Below are 20,051 nucleotides of genomic sequence, written 5' to 3'. Positions count from 1 at the left end.
TCTGATTAGGTCCTTCCTTTTCTGCACACACTTACACACTTATAGGTTTAGTCTCTCATCTAGGAATTGCACTATCCCATTCAAGCATTTGAAGTTAGACCATCTCCTCTCATCTTAGGTTGTTGAAGAAGAATCCTCCACCTGCATTGATAAAATCTTAGCATTATTTCCTCACTCAGAAACATTTTTGCATCACATCTCTCATCATCTTGAGTATCCTTGAAACACAACATTTTGCTAGGAATAGGTTGTTTTTGGTGTCCCACATCACCTTGAGCCAAAGGTTAGGGTCACACTTATTTGCATCACCATCACATTTCCCACATTCATATTTTAGGAAAACACAGGTTTCTTGCACTTAGCACCATATCATTTAGACACCCTTAGTATCATCCCTCGCTGCATTTGCATCTTTAGGAAAAGCATCCTTTCATGCCACCCACCACACGTTTTGGTAGGCACACACGAAAAAAAGACATGGATCCTAGTCATAGTGGTAACACCTCCCGAGCTTAGCCGTACTCTGTAGTATCCCTGACACCATCAGACCCACCACCGCAAATCCCAGAGGAACCAGGATCATCCATAGATATTGAGGCTTTTATGAACCAACCTGGTCATGCTACCATCGTATCATAGAGCGCAACAAGGAAACCATCATGGCAAATTTCTTGTGGGACAATGTTGGTGTCTTTGAGTTTGGACGTCTACCACCTATCAACATAACAGATCCTACTCACCCATTGTTTGGATGGCAACCACCTCAGGTAGAACCAATAGACCCAAATATCCCCTCGACCTAGGTGCCGGTTCCCATTCCTTAGAACGCTCATCCCATTCTCACTCAACCATTAGTGCATACTACATCTCAACCAACCTCAAGTATACCATTTGCAACTGTTTCCACCACTCATTTTTCCGCTCCACCAAATCCTCCATTTGCATTTAGCAGCACTACCTTTTCGCTTTCACCCCATATCACATCTAGTCCATTTGCTACTCAAATACCACCATTAGGGTCCAATACCTCATCTTCCATCCCACCAAACATCACTATCAACCCCTTTGTAACTAGCCAAAGCTCTTCAGCCGCATTTCCTTTGGGACCTTGGAATATTATTGCGACACAGGCACCTATCACTAGTCTTCCCCTTAGCACTACAGTCACGTCCGCACCTCTGACGCTGTCATCCACTGCTTCACATAGCTATTCACTCCCACCCCTCACCAACTATTTCTCCATGCCACTTCTAGGCAATAGCCCAAATCCACCGCCACTATTGTTCCCTACAGTAAACACTTTGCCGCAAATTAACTACCTTGCGCCTACTTCAAATCAGTCCTACTCTCAAACAGGCGCACAACCCACATATATTGGGCATGGTATATATTCCCAGAGCATAGCACAAGCATTATCTGCATTACCACCATTTCAGCCGTAGTCTTCACATCAGCAGTATGTCCAAGCACCCACACAGAACTACCTCATAGGGAAGCAACCTCATAGTTATCTACCACATCCACCTCAGCAAATGCAATAGTATGCACAACCCACATTCCAACAAACCATAGCATCCACTCCGCCAGTTATGCAAACCGTTTTTTCACAGACACCATATGGTCATCAGAGTTCTCCATATCACATTTCAGATTCTGGCACGTATCCTACACCGGGGGCACCTGGACTGGGGGCACCCACTCCTCCACCTGTAAAGTTTGAATGGGAAGAGATGAAAAATGCTCTCAAAGCCCTCAAGGATGGGATGGACACCAAAACTTTCAAATTTGAAAAATGATTGCCCATACCCTTTTGATAGGACTATCACTTTGACTTCATTTCCTAAACATTTCAAGATGCCAAAGTTTGACAAATTTAGGGGGAAGAGTGATCCAGTCACACATGTTAAGGAATTCTATATGCATTGTCAGGAGGTAGCTTATAATGATGTGTTCCTCATGCGGCTCTTTTCCAAAAGCCTAGTAGAACTAGCCTTGGAATGGTTTTGTCGTATCCCTCAAGGTACTATTAAAACTTTTGTAGAACTTTCTGAGGCCTTTGTTGCTTAGTATACCCATCTCGTTGAAATTGAATTATTTGTAGTAGACCTTGTCCACACCAAACAAAAGGGAGGGGAAAGCCTTACAAAGTACTTACAACGCTGGCAGATCCTCACAACAAGGATCTGTTGTACCATCCCTGAGCGCCATCTTGTCAAGATGTTCATAAACAACGCACACCCTAGCCTCGCTCATCATATGGTTATGAACTGTTTGCAAACATACAAGGACATCAAAGAGAAATGAATGGGCCTCGAGCAAGGCCTCATTAAGGATGGTGTCATCAGATTGTACAAAGAAAACACCCAGGACTGCAGTTCGAGCAATGACAAAAGCCAATATTGGAACAAAAACAAGAATACAGTGACAGATGGTGCCACTGACACTCGACAGGTCCATATTGTTGGGGTGGCTACCAGTGTTCCCACCACATTTTGCCAACAACAAACTTATCAACAACAACCTCCTGTGTATCACTAGCCACCCGTGCAAACTCATCAGCAAATACCTGTTCCTCATAATCAAACTAATGCTATCACATTGTCGGTAGGAAGTAAACCCCGTGTTTAGAGGCAACCACGAACATACACCCCATTGGGGGAACCTCTTGATACAATCTTCGAAAAATTGGCCAAAGATAACCTTGTTCGGTATCCACAAACACAACCCTTGGAACCTAATCAATCTAGAGCATCCTGGTACAAAGATAATGAATATTGCAAATTCCATCGTGTCAAAGGGCACACTACCCTTAAATGCATGCAACTTAAGGATTATGTACAGGACCTCATTGATCGGAAAGCTTAGTTGCCGATTCGTGACACGAATCCGATTCGGGGATGTGAATCCGATCCGTGGATTCGGGATTTTTTTTTTTTCCCAATTATGATTCGTGGAGGATTCGTGCATATATATATATATATATATATATATATATATATATATATATATATATATATATATATATATATATATATATATGCATTATATATACTAAAAAAAAGAGAAATATACATAATTCTAAAACTAAATCATTTCATAGTATGAATCTAGTATACTTGATCAATGACATCGATAATTAATCTATTTTCACGATTATAAAGAAAATCAACACATTCACATTGAATTACTGAAAGTGAAAGCTTGTAACATTCAAAATATAGATCATTAAACTTAAAGTTTATAACATGATTTACTCATAAAAGAGTTAAGAGTCAACACTAAAGTTTTTTATTTAATCATCAAATGGATTTTCAAGAAAATCCGCATCAGAGGGGTACTGGTGAGCTGCAAGTGCTGCATCTGTATTAGTAGAGGAACCCAAACCACTAGTAGTAGAGGGGATTGTTAACTCATAATCCTCCTCCTCATCATCCACATCAATCAAAGTGGATCTAGCAAGATCTCGGATGGTCATATCTAAATCAGGAGTCTCGGGTGCTACATCCCAAAGCTTTTCGGGCCCCTTCTTGTACTTAGGATCCTTCCGTGACAACAAGCGCAAATTGTTGTGAATGAACACAAGGTCTTCTGATTTTTTTGGAGCCAACCGGTTGCGTTTGATTGAGTGGATAAAGGAGTAAGTACTCCAATTCCGCTCAGCGGCAGAAGAGCTGGCAACCTAAAGAGAAATTAAAAATTATCAATACAACAATCAAGATAAATAAATTAAATAATAAATTCAAGGAATTGAGAATATTAACCTTAAGCTTAATTTTACAAACTTACTTGGGATAGGACCTTTATGGCAAGAGGTTGGAGGTACGTGAAGGCTTGCCCATGAAGGTACCACCATTTGATGGCACCCATCCTGCTTTGGTCTGCTATGGCAATAGGGTCGAAATCCTCACCTGAGTTGAAAGCAGCAAATTCACTCCTCACAATTGCCCCAATCTCTGGATCTTGGAATATCTTAGCTAGTGCCCTCTTATATCCATCTGCAACCTCTGCATCTCTAAATGGTGGCACTCTACCTGGAAGGCGAAGTACATCTGCACTATGGTACTTGGGGATAACAAAAGACAATTGAACACTATCAAATATCAATAGCACAAACATTGGATAAAATAAGCACAAACATTTGATAAGAACTACAGTACCTCGGGGATAGAGCATATGCAAGGAGGTGCAAAGGTGTGGTCATCTTGTTCCATCGATGATGAACAATTTTTTCCACCTTCTTGTAAAGGGTGTCCTCAGGATCATTCTCCCTCCTCTGTATGACCTAAGATATGAAATATGAATAATAATTATAATTAGTGAATATGTCAATTTAAACTTTAGAATCTAGATATCTCTCAAATAAAAAATTGTTGTAAAAGAGCGTAAAACTTACCATTTTAATTTTTTCCAGCATACTATCCATGGAATCATAAATATCCCCAAGGCATGGCTCATCACTATCTGCGAAGCGAAGCATTGCCATTATTGGATCGGTGATTTCCAACACATAACTCACAAGACCCCACCAATCCTCATCTAGTATCATTCTTCTCACATTTAAAGCCCTTGCTGTATTGGAATTCTTCCAAATGCCCCATTGGGGGCTAAAGACCATATGCTTCAATGCTTCTTTTACCTTCACAAGTCGTCTCAAGACGATTGTGTGAGAGGCAAAGCGGGTTTCAGCAACCTAAGAACATGTTAAACTCAAGTTAGTAAAACATTTAAAAATTAAAACATGTTAATGTAAACAACAACAAAAATTAATAATTGTGGAATCCAATAATATTCAATTATATATTAAATATAAAAATTTACCTTCAATAACTCCAAGTCCGAGAAACTCCTAAAAATTGCTTGTGACATGTGGTGATTTGTCACAAACATTTGAATCTCTTCAGCTTCCTCATATATCCTTTTCACCCAATCTATTTCGGTGCCAATTGCTTTCATCACTAAATTGAGAGAGTGGACGGTGCATGGTGTCCAAAAGATATGATCATATCTAGACTCTACAATTATCCCTGCAGCCCTGCAAACTTTTGCATTGTCCGTGACCACTTGAACAACATTATTAGGACCCACTGACTCTATGGCATCAATGAAAATGCGTGAAATAAATTCTGCATCTTTCACTTGCCCTTCACAATCAACTGCCTTCAAGAACATTGCCCCCTTAGGGCATACAGCAATAACATTGATCAATGGACGGTTTCTACAATCTTTCCAACCATCCGAAATAATAGACACACCCGATTGAACCCAAAAATCTCTTATTGGTTGAAGTTGAGCCTCTACAATTTTCCTCTCATCATGTAATATGGTAGTGCGCAACTTCTCATAACCAGGCGGTTTGTAACCATGGGGTGCATCATTTATTGCTTCCACCATCTCCCTAAAATAAGGTGATCTAGCAAAATTAAATGAAACACCATTTGCAATTAAACAACGTCCAATTTTGTGATCAGCAATGTCTCTCTTTTCAATTTGGAATGCCCTATCTAGTGGGCCTCTCTTGCGGGTGAGTGGAGATGGGTCTTCATCTTCATCATTTGTAGTTGGCATAGGCAAAAAAGGATGTGTTCTTGTGTTTGTTTGATCAAATGATGGTGTTGGTATATTTGTTTTTTGGGAAGCACCACGTTTTGCTTTTGCAACTGCTCTATCAGCATCATCTTGCTCTTTTGCTAATGCTGCTATTTGTGCAGCTGGTAATCCCTTCTTATCACTACCTTGACACATGTGAATTCCTTCACCCGTAGGGCCCAAAAAATGTAGTTTCACTCGGGAATAGGAGCTTCTATGTTGTATGTTGCAAAAATTACATTTCCATATGTATGCCCCATCCCCAGGACATTGTGCAACTCTTGTTGTGTGTCTCCATAAAGGAGACCCCTTATCAATTTTGAAGCTTGGTGATGCAGCCCCACCCCCACCCACTGAGCCTTGACTACTCATTGTTCTATTCTTGCAATCTAGAAAAAGTGAAAGAAAACCATACTTCACACTTGCACAAAAACTTGAAAATTTGGAAAACTAAAAATAAATCAATAATCTATGAAAGAATTCAAGAATATGGTTGAAATGCATACCTTAAACACTTCTTGCAAGGTATTTGAAGCTCCACAACCGATCTCCTTCGAATCCAAGCACTTCACTTCAAACTAGCAAGTATGAGAGAGCAAAATGAGAGAGCAAAATAGAGAGCAAAATAGAGAGCAAATGAACTTGCATTGTGATTTAGAGGGTCGTTTTTAGGGTTTAGGGCCTTTAGGGCAAAAAAAAAACATTAAAAAATGATAATGGGCCCACGTTTTTGCATTCTCCTCCTTCATTGCTGCGGATTCACGCGGATCCGCACGTGGATCCTCAAGGATCCGGGCAGGATTCGTAATCCTGCCTGTGGATCTGTAAGGATCCGCGGGCCGCGGATCCTTACGGATCCACAGGCAGGATTAAGAATCCTGCCCGAATCCTCACGGATCCATACGTGGATCTGGATCCGAATCGGACCCGAGCCCGGATCCGGCCTTTTCCAGGCGAATCCGGTAACTAAGTCGGAAAGAGATCACAGTGGGGGCACAACCCTCACCTAATGCAGGATTAATGATGTATCAAAATGCTTTCCCTCCTCATAACACGAACCCGAGAAAGGCACCTGCAAACCCTCCTGTCAACAAACCTAACAATGCTTCGGGTAAACAAGGTGACAACCGAGACACGTCTCAAAATTATACCTCAGCATACTTAGACTATGGTAGCTTAATTGGTTGCATATCCCAAGTTGAACCATCTATCAATGTCATCAATATCAAAGGCCTAGACACTCAGTGTGCAGTTGCTACCCATTGGACGCGACTCAATATAGCTGGTCCACCTGTATCCACACAAATCTGACCACCATCAGCACGACCACCTCCATCTCGAACATCTCCATCAGAATCACCTTCACTAGGGCCACAGTATAACATCTTGAAACACCTTGGAAACATGCCAGCCTAGATCTCCATCCTAGATCTCTTACGGACAAGCCCACTTTATCAAGAGATCCTTGACAACCTCTACGTGAGTCACACGTCCCCTCCGACATAAACGCCACTGAGTTTCGCAACTTGGTTAGCCATCTTTCAGCTTCATGTGCCTTATCTTTCAAAACACTGATATCCCAACAATTGAACTCGATCACATCCTCCCACTTCGCATCGCTATTATGGTTTCTAACTTTGCAATTAAACGTGTCATGATAGATAATGGATCGGCTCTAAACCTATGTACTCTAAAGTTCATCAAGCAGGCAGGATATACTGAAGCAGATATCATCAATGAGGTGATCACCATCAAGGCATATGACAATTTGGAGCGTACTTATGAAGGAACCATCTTGCTCCCTATCAGAGTCGGCCCAGCCACTCAAGAAACACCTTGTCATGTAGTTGATCTTAATCTTCCATATAACATCCTCCTCGGTCGTCCATGGATTCATGCCATGAAGGCCGTTCCATCCACATATCATCAGTGCGTCAAATTTTCGCATAATGGCACTGAGATAACCATCCACGCAGATCCTGAACCCTTTGCTTATTGCAGTGCGGTTGAAACTTCATACACCAATCACTGTCCTGGGATCGAAATTGGCACCACCATGGCCAGCTCCTCTGGCACCTGCCATGATTTAGACACCATTTTAGCCTCCACTCTCTCCACAATTAAGATCAACTACCAAGGTTGTGGCGAGTATAGTCTCATAGATGCTTTTGCTGTTGGCGCTCTACCACTTGACCCACATACTCAAGGACGCCCAATACATCAAGGGCCTATACCAGAAACCACCTCTCGACTTCAGTAGTTGGGCCTTACCACATTTGTCACCAAAGGTATCCTTGATGGAGCAGAAAACACACCAGACATTAACACATGTTTATACAAAGAGCGAAGCACTTCTCGATCACTTTAAACAGAAATATCCCTGGTCACATCGCTTGGCCATAGAGCAATGGGATTATCAAGGAGGTGGTTTAGGCTACCAGGAATCAGGTATGAGATAGCCTATAGAAGCACACCAAGGGCAGAAAACCAAAGGCCTGGGCTATGGACTCCTCGCAATTGGGGGCACTACAACGGAAGGCCACGCCTTTATGAACATCCAAAACACTCTCGTTGAGGTTGAAGACATCCCTGAGGAAGTTGAAAAGAAAGCTTACGACGATATTTTCCTTGACAAAATAATCCTTGGAGCCTCTGTGGTCTGCCAGTTATCCTTGAATCTCATAGACCTCCCCCTCGCTCACCCCGAACTCATAGATTGGGACCAACCAAGTGTCGTTCATGTTGACGAGTTCTCTACCGAGCACGTGCTCCTTAAATTCATGGGGGCAGAAATGCCACATAAATGGCTGCCTCCACCATCGGCGTATGTCTACAAACTGGATCCTGCAGGTTACTTCGGGGAGGAGGAAATCTCTAGTCGCAAAAATGAAATTCTAAAAGGAACAAAAAAGCAAAAGGATAAAAGAAAAACATCCCATGGTGAAAACTCCTCTGGAGCGCCATTGGGTGACTCAAAAAATGAAACAAAAATAAAGGACGTATCCAACGGTGAAAACCTCTCAGAGGCACCTGAGGATGGAGATTTCATCCTTCCCCCCCAAGAGCATCGACCTCCTATATCTTCAGTTTTGACAGAAGAAACTCGGCCTATAAATATCAGTCTGGCAGAGATACCACATATCACATACATCACAGCCTCTTTACCACCTGAACGAGCAGATCTTCTTGAAGTTCTCCGTGAAAATATAGGCCGCTTTGGATGGTCATATCAGGATATGCCGGGGTTGGACCCCAAACTAGTTGTACACCATCTGGCAGTGGATCCAGGGGCCAAGCCCGTCAAGCAGAAACTTCGAAAAATGCACCCCAAAGTGGCTTTATTAGTCAAAGCAGAGCTAGAGAGGTTGTTAGAGGCCAAAATCATTCGACCAATAGATTATTCTGAATGGATTTCTAATATGGTACCTGTTACCAAGCCCTCTGGTGATATCAGAATTTGCACCGATTTTTGGGATCTTAATAAAGCTTGTTCGAAGGATGACTTTCCATTGCCAAATATTGACATGATTGTGGATCTTACCGCAGGTCATGAACTCCTATCACTAATGGATGGTTTCTCTGGATATAATTAGATTCATATAGCAGAAGAAGATCAGCATAAGACTGCGTTTACTACACCTTGGGGCACATTCTGCTACAATATGATGCCATTTGGGTTAAAGAACGCCGGGGTAACCTATCAGTGCGTGATGACGGTCATCTTCCATGACCTAATCCATAAGATACTTGAGGATTACGTGGATGATATTCTAGTCAAGTCTCTCAATGCTTTGGATCACTTATCTCACCTCGAGGAAGTGTTCAACCGACTGGCAGAATATCGTCTCATGCTAAATCCAAAGAAGTGTGTCTTCGGTGTTACTTTAGGAAAGCTCCTAGGCTTCATTGTGTCACAGCGCGGTATTGAGATTGACCCTAAGAAGGTCAAAGCCATCATGGATATGGCTCCTCCTAAGACACTCAGGCACCTTCGTTCTTTGCAAGGAAAACTCCAATCAGTCCGGCGGTTCATTTCTCAGCTTGCTGATAAGTGTCAACCTTTTACTCACCTGCTTAAGAAAGATCAAAATTTCAAATGGGACCCAGCTTGCCAGCGCAATTTTGAGCTCATCAAGCAATACTTAGCTAATCCACCTATTTTGGTTCCTCCAGTTGCGGGGCACCCCCTCATATTGTACATCACAGCTACTCCCACAGCATTAGGTGCTCTGCTAGCACAACTTGACGATGCAGGAAAGGAACGAGCCATTTATTACATCAGCCGAACATTAGTGGGCTATGAGCTCAACTACACGCCAATGGAGAAGGCATGCTTAGCAGTGGTGTTTGCCACCCAGAAGCTACGTCACTACATGTTGAGTCATACTGTACAACTGATATCAAAGATTGATCCATTGAAATATATGCTCTCTCATACAGTACTCACCGGACGCTTGGCAAAATGGGTTATGCTTCTTAGTGAGTTTGACATTCAATATGTTGACAGAAAGGCCATCAAAGGCCAGGCTATTGCAGATCACTTGGCTGATGCACCCTTAGTTGTAGATCACCCATTCATCATGGAATTTCCAGACGAATACCTCTGTTTGATAGAAAAACAATCACTCTTGAAGTTATATTTTGATGGCTCCTATACATCTCATGGCTCCGGTGTGGGCATACTCTTGGTTACACCTCAAGGCGATTATATTCCTAAATCTTTCAAGCAACAATTTCGGTGTACCAATAACATTGCAGAGTATGAGGCCCTTGTTGCGGGACTAAAAATTGCCATTGAATGGAATATCACAGAGCTTCAGGTCTATGGTGATTCTCAGCTTATCATCAAACAAGCTTTGAATGAATATCAAACCAAGGATGACAAGTTACTACCTTACAAGGATCTGGTTGATCAATTAAAGGAGCATTTCACTCAGATCCAGTTCATACAGATACCTAGATTCCAGAATAAGGCAGCTGATGCTATGGCTACTATTGGTTCTCTCTTGGAAATACCACACGAAGCTACGCAATATGAATTCTTGGTTGAGCAGCTGCATGAACCTGCATATGAGAATGATGAATCAACACAGGTCTGTATCTTGGTTGGTCCCCAATCTCCATGGTACCATGAAATTCATGCTTACCTACTAAATAGTATCATATCTCCTCACCTCACACGAACCCAACGCCAAAACCTTATTCGCAAAGCTTCCCATTACACTATCATCGCCCAAACCCTATATCGTCATGGTTATCATGATACTCTCTCTCGATGTTTAGATCAAAATGAGGCTGCGATGGCTCTCAAAGAGGTACATGCTGGACTTTGTGGTGCTCACACGAGCGGGATGGTGCTAGCAAAGCAGATCCTTCGGGCTGGATATTGTTGGCCTACTCTAGAACAGGATGCATGTGAATTTGTGAAACGATGTTTACCTTGTCAACAACATGCTAATTTAATCTGGGCTCCAGCACAGGACTTGCAACCCATTGCACCACCATGGCCTTTTGCCTGTTGGGGATTTGATCTTGTTGGTCTTATTGCGCCACTTTCTTCAGAAGAGCACAAGTGGATAATCACCGCCACTGATTATTTCACTAGGTGGGTCGAAGCAGTTCTCCTTGTTACTGCCACGGGAGTTCAGGTGTCCAAGTTTATATTGTATCATATCATATGTCGCTTTGGCATCCCAACTACCATTTTCACAGACCACGGAGGTAATTTTGAAAACCTAAATATGGAGGAATTGTGCACTTCCCTTCACATCCACCACTGCTTTTCTAGCCCGTATTTCCCACAAGGTAATGGTCAAGCAAAGGCAACTGATAAAACCCTGCTCAGAATCCTCAAGAAAGTTGTCAATGACTCCGGCTGTGATTGGCATTTGCAAATTAATCCCACCCTATGGGCATACCGCACTTCATTCCGTACAACCACTGGCACAACTCCATACTCCCTGGTCTATGGTGCTGAAGCAGTCCTACCTATTGAGGTTGAACTCCCATCACTTCGCATTTCTCTTTGAGGACAAATATCTGATGAAGAATATAGAGTGGCTCGACTTACTCAACTTGATCTACTTGATGAAAAAAGGCAATAGGCCTATGACCACCTTATGGTCTATCAAAGTCGCCTCAAGCGCAATTTCAACAGGAAAGTCCATCCGCACAGTTTTCAGGAAGGTGACATGGTCCTTAAAGAGAATATGAAGGTTCAAGCTGACAGAGAAAAGAAAGGCAAGTTCGAGCCCCCTGGCTTGGTCTTTATGTGGTCACAGCATCTTTTGGCTCAGGAGTCTATTAACTATCTACCCTTGAAGGTGAAGTCCTAAATGATCCTACCAACATTATTCACCTCAAGAAATTCTACGCCTAAGGACAGAATTTGCAAATCAAGGAAAGAAAAAAGGCACAAAATAAATAAAGCGTCCAATGGTGAAAACTTGGCAATTCAAGCGCCTTGGATAGGTCCCTGGTGAAAACCTAGCAAATAGGCGCCAGGTGTACTACAACTCTTCCATTATCTATCATCGACACACACCCCTTTATCACCTCTCCATAATATATCACTCATCCCCCCCGCTTTTCCAAGGTGTTCCTTATTGTTATTCACCATGCTTCGTAACATCATCCTCTAGCACTTTGCACTATGCAACATCCCACCTCATTCTTGTATTATAGCATCCCATGTATCATACTCGATGTATCCTACCATTGTACTCTGCTAGATCTACCCTATCAAGTGCTTTTTATCCTTGTACTTTACCATATGTAGCATATACAACCCATATAACATGTGTCTCATACCCCTGCACTAACCCTTGTCTCCCATGTACCATACCTATGTGAATACAGCAATATCCGGACCCTTGTACATAAATCGCGCTTTACATAATCCCACCTAAACAAACCCATGTATCATAGCAACGCTATCTCCTCATCCTGAGCTTTCCCCCGTCATGCATATACCTACTACTGTGTTTTGTTATCGCGAGTTCCCATGTCCTTAACTTATCATACTTGTACATACTATCCAGGTCTTGTTACAACCTGTCAGTAGCTCATCAGTTGATCTCTTTGGCAAAAGGTTCCTTTTTCACTTTGTGGAATCTTTTGTTGTTTTTGTTTTTGGTTGATTGTTTCCACGTATCTTTTGTTGTTTCCTCCTCAAGATCGCCATGATCATTTCATATCATGGTGTGTTTTGACTGGGACAACTAAGGAGGTTGGTTTCGATCACAGTCTTTTGCTGCTTGTGAGTTAGTTTGATATTATCCTTGCATATTTCAAACATGTTTTCATCTTTTGATAAAACATGATGCACTTGGGTAATCTCGTTTGCTTGTGGATCATCCAGCATCATTCCAACACTGATCTCTTCGAGACTCGTGTGATGCTAGGGCAATCCTTGCGTGCCTGTTTGAGTCAGTCCTATGGAATTTTGGGGAAAAGGCCTTGACGTTCTTAGTAACCTTGGCAGATCCCTAACAATCCTATATCAAATAAAGTGTTCACACTACATAGTGGTACTTCCTCACAAAGTACCCCATGCTCAAGCTTCCCCTACGCCTCACTTTTATTTTTTTCAGAACCCTTGGTATCCTCCTCCTTGTCATCACCCCTCTCCCTTGAACTATCACTTTTTCCACCCTCAGAATCATTTGATTCAAAACCTTGAACATCAATTCTTTTTCATTCTCATCATGATGTGATCCCTATCATGAGTTACTATCCTAGCGCTAAAATCTCTGCTATCCTCCTGACTGCAAGTTTGTTGGTCACTCTTTTTCCAACATTATTCTCCTTAGTGTCAGTATCTCCTATGATCACTTTCCATATCATAGAACGCTATCATAAGTCAAGCATTGGTTATCCTATTCCACCATCATTGTTTATCTTGCATCTCCTAGAATCTAGTATGTTGTATTATCATAGCTTGTATCCCTTTACCATATCTCGGAATATCATTGCATTCGATTTTTTATGTTATTCTCACATGCTTATCATAAATCTCAGGTGTATCTTTTAGTTTGTGTTCTTTTTAGCATATCATAAATTTACTGTTCTCTCTTTTAGTTTATTTAAGCTTTAGCATTATAGTCATTCATCATTAGATTCTGGTTCATTTTAGCATAGTTATTCATTATTAGATTATCATTCATTTTAGCATAGTCACTCATCATTAGCTTATGATTCATTTTAGCATTTATCATTAGGCTAGGTTTCATTTTAGCATTGTAGTTCATCATTAAGTTGTACTTCATTTTTTTATTTTTTTATTTTTATTTTATTTTTTATTTTTTATCTTTTATTTTGTGATTCATTTTTCAATCTTTCATCCATCTTTAGTTTGTGTTAACATATCCTAGATGTCATGACATTATCTTCATTTTTCATATCATAAAATCTATTGTTTATCCTTTAGTTCGTGATTCATTTTACATTTGTCACTTATTTTATAGTTTGTACTTATCATCATACAACATCATATTAGATACTCTCCAAAGCAATCAATTCTCTGGGATCACATCACATCCATCATAAGCCACATCACATCATCAGGATCGTATCAAAAACCTATCACATCTATCATACAGAAAATCTCATCATCATCACATCTACAAATATCATAAAAACATATCATCAAGGATCACATCAAATCACATCACATTTGTGATATCATAGATAAAAATCACATCACATCATATCTGCACTATCATAGCTAAAACACATCAAAATCATATTATATCGTGTATACAATGTCATCAAAAATCACATCCTGTATCAAAAACTGTCAGCAAAATCATAAAATCATAGCACAAATCGCATCCTGCATCACCAATCGTCAGCAATACCATCAAAACATCACTATCAACCACTATACATAACATCACCAGTCCATAAACACATATATCACCAGAATCATCCGATCTATATATCAATGAAAGAATGAAAGAATAACAGTCCATCAGTGTACAATGTCCATATCATACAAACGGGTCTGAGCCTGCACAAAATCTCCATGTGTCTCAAAAAAGCCGATATATATATAGAGAGTACTTAGTATCCCAAAAGGTCACCTGCTCATTGATGGTCAACCCATCGTCCCTGCATCACCAGTCTCCTCCTCTACCCCTCTTCCGGCCCCTGGTGCTGCTGGTAGTGGAGGTGGTGGCCTCATCAGTCCTCCCCCTGTCCCGGAGCTCTCTGCCTCCTCCCTCATCCCCCGCCGCTGGCTTGGCCCTGCCCTCTGACTATGCCCTGTGCGCTGGGACTCGCTTGTACTCTCCCCCCTAGTGCTCCATCCACTCTCCCCTCCTCCCTGCATCCCTGTGTGGGTACCTGCTGTCCCTGACCGAGTCGGTCGCCTGTAATGCTCAATCTGTGATGCTGGCACTGTGGCATGGTACCTCCCCCGGTAGAATCCAGCCCTCTCCCTCAAATCCTCCATCTCTGCTTGTAGTCTCCGCAGCTCATCCAAACCCCCTCCCACTGCCACCTGTGCCCGTAAGGTCACCACCTCCACCACCAGCCTATCTCGCTCCTGTTGAAGGGCGTCTAGTGTCGCTTGCACCTTCTGCCGCTCCAAAGTCACGGCATCCAACCTCCCCTCCATCCGGCCCACCTCCGTCTGTAACCTCCCCACCTCCACACCTGCCCTGTTTGCCCACGGTTTCAGGCCCATGTATGGCCTCCATACCACTGTCACTATCTCATCAATCCGCACTCTCCAGTAGTCCATTGAATCCGTGTGGTGGTATGTCAATGGCTCAGCCCAGCTGTATGCCACTGGCTCCTTTGGCTGCCTATCTCTACGCCCCAATGGCTTGAGCATTGCAATATGCTCCCACGCCCATACCTGTAATAATGTAGGGAACCCAATACTCCTCCCCTATCGGCCACCACCTTGGTATACTATTTGATGTAGGTCCCGGTATAGCTCGGCCAACATCAATGAACCCCATGCCGCTGGGTGTTCCGCATCCACAATCTGCATCACTACTGGAATCAATGCTAGCGTAACCCCTGTACCACCTGTATCTGGGGCAATGTACCCCGAAACCAACCCTAGAACATAGAAGTAGATCCGCCTCTCCACCGTCACGTGATCCAGATGCTCGTCTAGTGCGAACTGTCCTCGTCGGATCCTGTACTCCACTCCAGGCCCCACCAGTCTCTGTACGGCCGCCTCTGCTGTCATCTCTTTGGTCGCCATGACTGGCGTCCCCCGCATTGGCAATCTAAATATGCGATACACATCCTCCAGCATCACCGTCATCTCCCCCATCGGTAGGTGGAACGTCGTTGTCTCACTGTGCCATCTCTCACACAATGCTGTGACCATCGTCATGTAGGTGCGGGTATGGGGCAACCTCGCCAGGTAGCATAGCCTGACCGCCTCGATCCGCGCCTAGTCGGCCGGTGTCAACGTCTCGCCAGCGCGCAACACTGCCGCTCGCCGCTCTTGTGACACTAATGCATCCAAGGACCACCGCACATCACCAAAACAAATCCAAACGTCAGTTTTCTATCTCCTTGTTTATCCTCCCACCCTCCCTTTCCTCAACCCCCGCTTTTTCTGCCTTTATTTTGCAAAAATCGCGTTCCCGCGGAAACAGCGTTCCTGCGAAGCCTCACCTCCCTTGTTCTCGCGAAACTATCTTTCGGCAGGATCGCGATGTTGACTCTGCTCTTACCCTTGACCTTTTGCCCCGATTCGACTAGCGCGTTCCCGCGGTCTCTCCAATTGTCTATCCCGCCGATCCTTGGTCCTGCGGGATTGCGTTCCTACCCTGTGCCCATTCTTCCCCCTTTCCCGCTGTACAAAGACCTTAACCTGCGGGTACGCGTTCCCGCTACATGAATCGTGTTCCTCTTTGCGGGGACGCGATCCCGCTAACTCTACCCTATTCCCGCATAATTTCCCACTCCGGGATCGCTTTCCCGCAATAACTTGTTTGGTGCCTCCCACAACTCCCACCTGACGCTATTTTTGCAGGATCGCGATCCCACTGATCCCGCTGGACCCATGCCTGCGAGATCACGTTTCTGCTCTCACGAGAATGATCTAACAAATGCCTACTCAAAAAAAACAGAGGTTTTAGACCCTACCGATCGATCGAGCGTCCCTCGTACTCGTACTCGTCGCACTATGTCCACTCGGTGCTCTGGTTGCCCAATTCCCGCCATCGTAATCTCCGCTGCAGAGCTCCTAACCAACAATATCTCCTCCTCAATCTGACTGCAAATGACCTCTTCTAGCCCTCTCTTCGCCCCTTATAGCCCACCCCGGCGCCCTAACTACCCCTCTCGGTCATCCCACCCTTCCAAAACATTCCCATCTCACAAAAACACACACAACACCACTTTGTACACTTGTAACATATCTTGGTCTGTTAGCTTGTCCATCCTCTTTCACTTAGTATCGTTATATCTATCCTCGCTTTCGTGTTCGTTCATCCTTGATTAGCATCTTGCACACATCGCACCACTCTTGGTTCGCTATTCCCATGCATCCTTTACCTAGATCTGCTCTGTGTTATCCTTCTTAGTTCAGCTTGCCAGACGCATCACTCATCCAGATCCATCAACTTAGGTGCTCTCCGATCGATCCTTGTAGGATATAGCTTTCCTCCAGTCTGCTCTTGGTCCGTTAGTACCTCGTCCTACCCATCTCGTTGGTAAACGGTTCTCTTTTGGATTTTCGCTTTCCTTTGATTTTGACTCTTCCTTTTGGGTCTTGACGTATCTTTTCCAAGCAATTTTTTTGTTCCCTCCTCATGGTTGCCATGATCTCCCATAGCATTGTATATTGCGAATGGGGCAATTTGCGCGTAAGGTCTTGATCAGGTTTTTTTGTTTATTTTTCTGCTTGTGGGTTACCCAGTGACTGTTCCACGCTGCTTCCTTTGGGCTTCGTGTGCGATGCCGGGGCAATCCTTGCGTGTTTGTTTTGAGTCAGTTCGTCAGTCCTTTGGAACGTTGGTGAACCAGCCTTGTTGTTCTTGGTAACCTTGGTACTTACCCAACTTTCCTATATTAAATCTAGTGCTCAAACTATGTGCTGGTACTTCTCTTTGCAGTATCCCCCCGCTCAAAACACTTCAATGGATTCCCTTCATCTCCATTATCCCCCCTCCATTTCCAACATCCATCTCTCCCACCCTTGAAACCCTGTTGCATCAGCTTTATCTTCCCATCATCCATCCCCTCCTCCTGGTTTCCTTTTATAGCGCTCTCCCCCCAATCCTGGAACGTCTTCAGCTTGCTTCCTTTTGTGAATTTGACCTCCCTTTATCATTCTCCCGTAGTGAGAGTTTGAGCTAATTCAGCCCCTTCTCTTTGCCAATCTGTGTCTCTGCTCGTCTCGAATTCTTATGTTTTTCAAGAAGCTGTCGAGCCTCGTCTTCTCTCTCCGCCGCCTTCTTGAAGGGGCATCTCGTAGTCTAGTCTCTCCTCTTCTTATCCGAGACTGGGGCAACTTTGTTGCTAAAACATCTTCCTCATGTCGTTTATATTCAAACTTCTTTGAAATAGTGTTGTCTCAACACTATGTCAAAGAGGGGCAAAATGTAGACACCTAAATTTGATTATACTGATTCGGTAATCCTATTTAGCTATCTCTAAACGCATCATTAATTAAATTCTTATTTAATTAATCTTTTTCCATCCCCTAGCTGATTAATTTAATTAATCATCTATAGTCCTAATTGATAAATCAAATAACTCATTATTTATCAATTAAATCCTATTCTCCTATCTAATTCCAAAAATCTCAAATTTATTAAAATCACTTTAATAAATAAAGCTCTCAAAATCTAATAGCCCCTAACCTATCCTTAATCCTCCATTTAGCCTAATCCACCCCATCCACCCATACTAACTAAGCTTAGCCACTAACTCACCCACCCTCATCAATACCATCCACTTGCACATCTCTAACATCCCTAATCTAATCCTAACCCAAGCCTAACCCATCCCCTAATCATTTGCACAATCCTAAATGAGATTAAGACTTTCCTAAGCCAAGTTAAAGTCTATCCCCTCAAAATATCCCAACCACCAAGCCATAAGTGCTCCCACAAAGCCATAAATGACTCTTACAAGCTCATTTATTGCTCTTACAAGCCATTATGAAGGTCTTTATGAACTTTGAGCCTCCTTTGTTGACCCCTCAACCCCTCTTGCTCTAACCAATGACTCTGTGACATGTGTCACTCCTTGATTGACTATAAGGAAGCACAATCCATGTGCTCTCCTCTCATTCAATCTGAGCCCTCCATAAGTTTTCTCCTTTCCTTCCATTCTAGCCATCGATCCCTCAAGCCCTTTGCCTATTTAAGGAATCCCCTCCCAAGCCATTTTAATCACAATCCATCAAGTAAAGTTACCATGCCATTTTGAGAAGCCAAACTCATACCTATTCCAATCATCCACTTCCATGCTAATGTTATGATGCTATTTTGAGAGCTTAAGGACTATCAAAATACCATCATAATGGCAAAATCCATCCACAAATCCACTTTGATCCATATTTTTCATTGAAGCTTGAGCAATATTATTGAGCATACATCTACATCAAAGGACGCATCTACAAAATCAAGGAGGCTTTTGGAGTGATCTTGCACTTAGTTTGCACTCTCTTAGACTTTCTTTTGTCTAATCTTATATGTGAACATAGTTTTTAGTTTGTGAATGTTTTCCTTATTGTTAATGTTCTTTGCACTCTAAATCTTGTTCTACAACAGGGGGTCAAAGTAGCCTTTGAATCTTTGAAATCAGATTATTTCTGTTTACTTTCAGACAAGGATTTCATTTTAAAGTTTGCTGAATATATGTAGATTAGTTGAGGAAAGAAGAGGATGAGATTAAGAAGCTCAACAAGGAGCTTAATGTTGCCCAGGAAACATTGGATAACACCAGGGTTTGCCCTTCAAGAACAAAAAATCAGATTTTGGTCACTAGTCAGTTTAGCGAACAAGAGAGCAGGGAAGGGATTGAGTTTTTCAAAGAGGTGATCAAGGAACTTGATAACATTTAGTAGACTTATGACTTGAATAACTGCCCCAAGAGATCAAGTAACAATTGTTTGAACAGCTAGAAGTTTAGTATGAGATGGATAACATTTATTTGCTTGACATTTGTTTGTTTGAGGTGGATGCTGATTTGACATTTGATAATCCACTTTTTGAGCTAGACGAGGAAGATCTTTCCGATTCACATGACGAGGATGGAATTGATTGCAAGATTTGGGACCCAAATGCAATTCCTAGTGATTAGTCTTTGTCATGAGGTTGGAGTGGTGGATCGATTTCTAGAGTTTTTATTGTTGCTCATTTTTCAATCAACTTATACGTGGTTCGAGATTCTAACTTACATATGAGTTGGATGGATTTTGTGCTTCATCAACTGAATAGATCATGGTCAAGCATTGATGAATGCTACATTTTGATTATAGGAGA

General features: G+C 42.7%; 3 protein-coding genes across 4 annotated transcripts in view; 1 reads left to right on the top strand and 2 right to left on the bottom strand.

Moving 5' to 3' along the window:
* The window catches only part of LOC149542352 (Plastid-lipid associated protein PAP / fibrillin family protein), a 124,656-nt gene that overhangs the window by 36,170 nt on the left and 68,435 nt on the right, over positions 1-20,051 (top strand). The gene's annotated exons all lie outside the window — the stretch shown is intronic.
* LOC149542355 (uncharacterized) lies at positions 3,266-4,103 on the bottom strand. The gene is made up of 2 exons (XM_089797326.1): positions 3,787-4,103; positions 3,266-3,679 (listed from the first exon to the last, which is right to left on the bottom strand). The coding sequence occupies exons 1-2, from the start codon at positions 3,865-3,867 to the stop codon at positions 3,293-3,295; spliced, it is 468 nt and encodes a 155-aa protein (XP_089653452.1). The 5' UTR covers positions 3,868-4,103; the 3' UTR covers positions 3,266-3,292.
* LOC149542354 (uncharacterized) lies at positions 4,025-6,333 on the bottom strand. The gene is made up of 3 exons (XM_089797325.1): positions 4,819-6,333; positions 4,394-4,690; positions 4,025-4,282 (listed from the first exon to the last, which is right to left on the bottom strand). The coding sequence occupies exons 1-3, from the start codon at positions 5,956-5,958 to the stop codon at positions 4,094-4,096; spliced, it is 1,626 nt and encodes a 541-aa protein (XP_089653451.1). The 5' UTR covers positions 5,959-6,333; the 3' UTR covers positions 4,025-4,093.

This window comes from Cupressus sempervirens, chromosome 8, assembly GCF_028749045.1.
Source record: "Cupressus sempervirens isolate cs-2001-9-10 chromosome 8, ASM2874904v1, whole genome shotgun sequence".
Classification (NCBI taxonomy): Eukaryota; Viridiplantae; Streptophyta; class Pinopsida; order Cupressales; family Cupressaceae; genus Cupressus; species Cupressus sempervirens.
The sequence above is the reverse complement of the archived record's forward strand: the minus strand, read 5'-3'. Positions and strand labels throughout refer to the sequence as shown.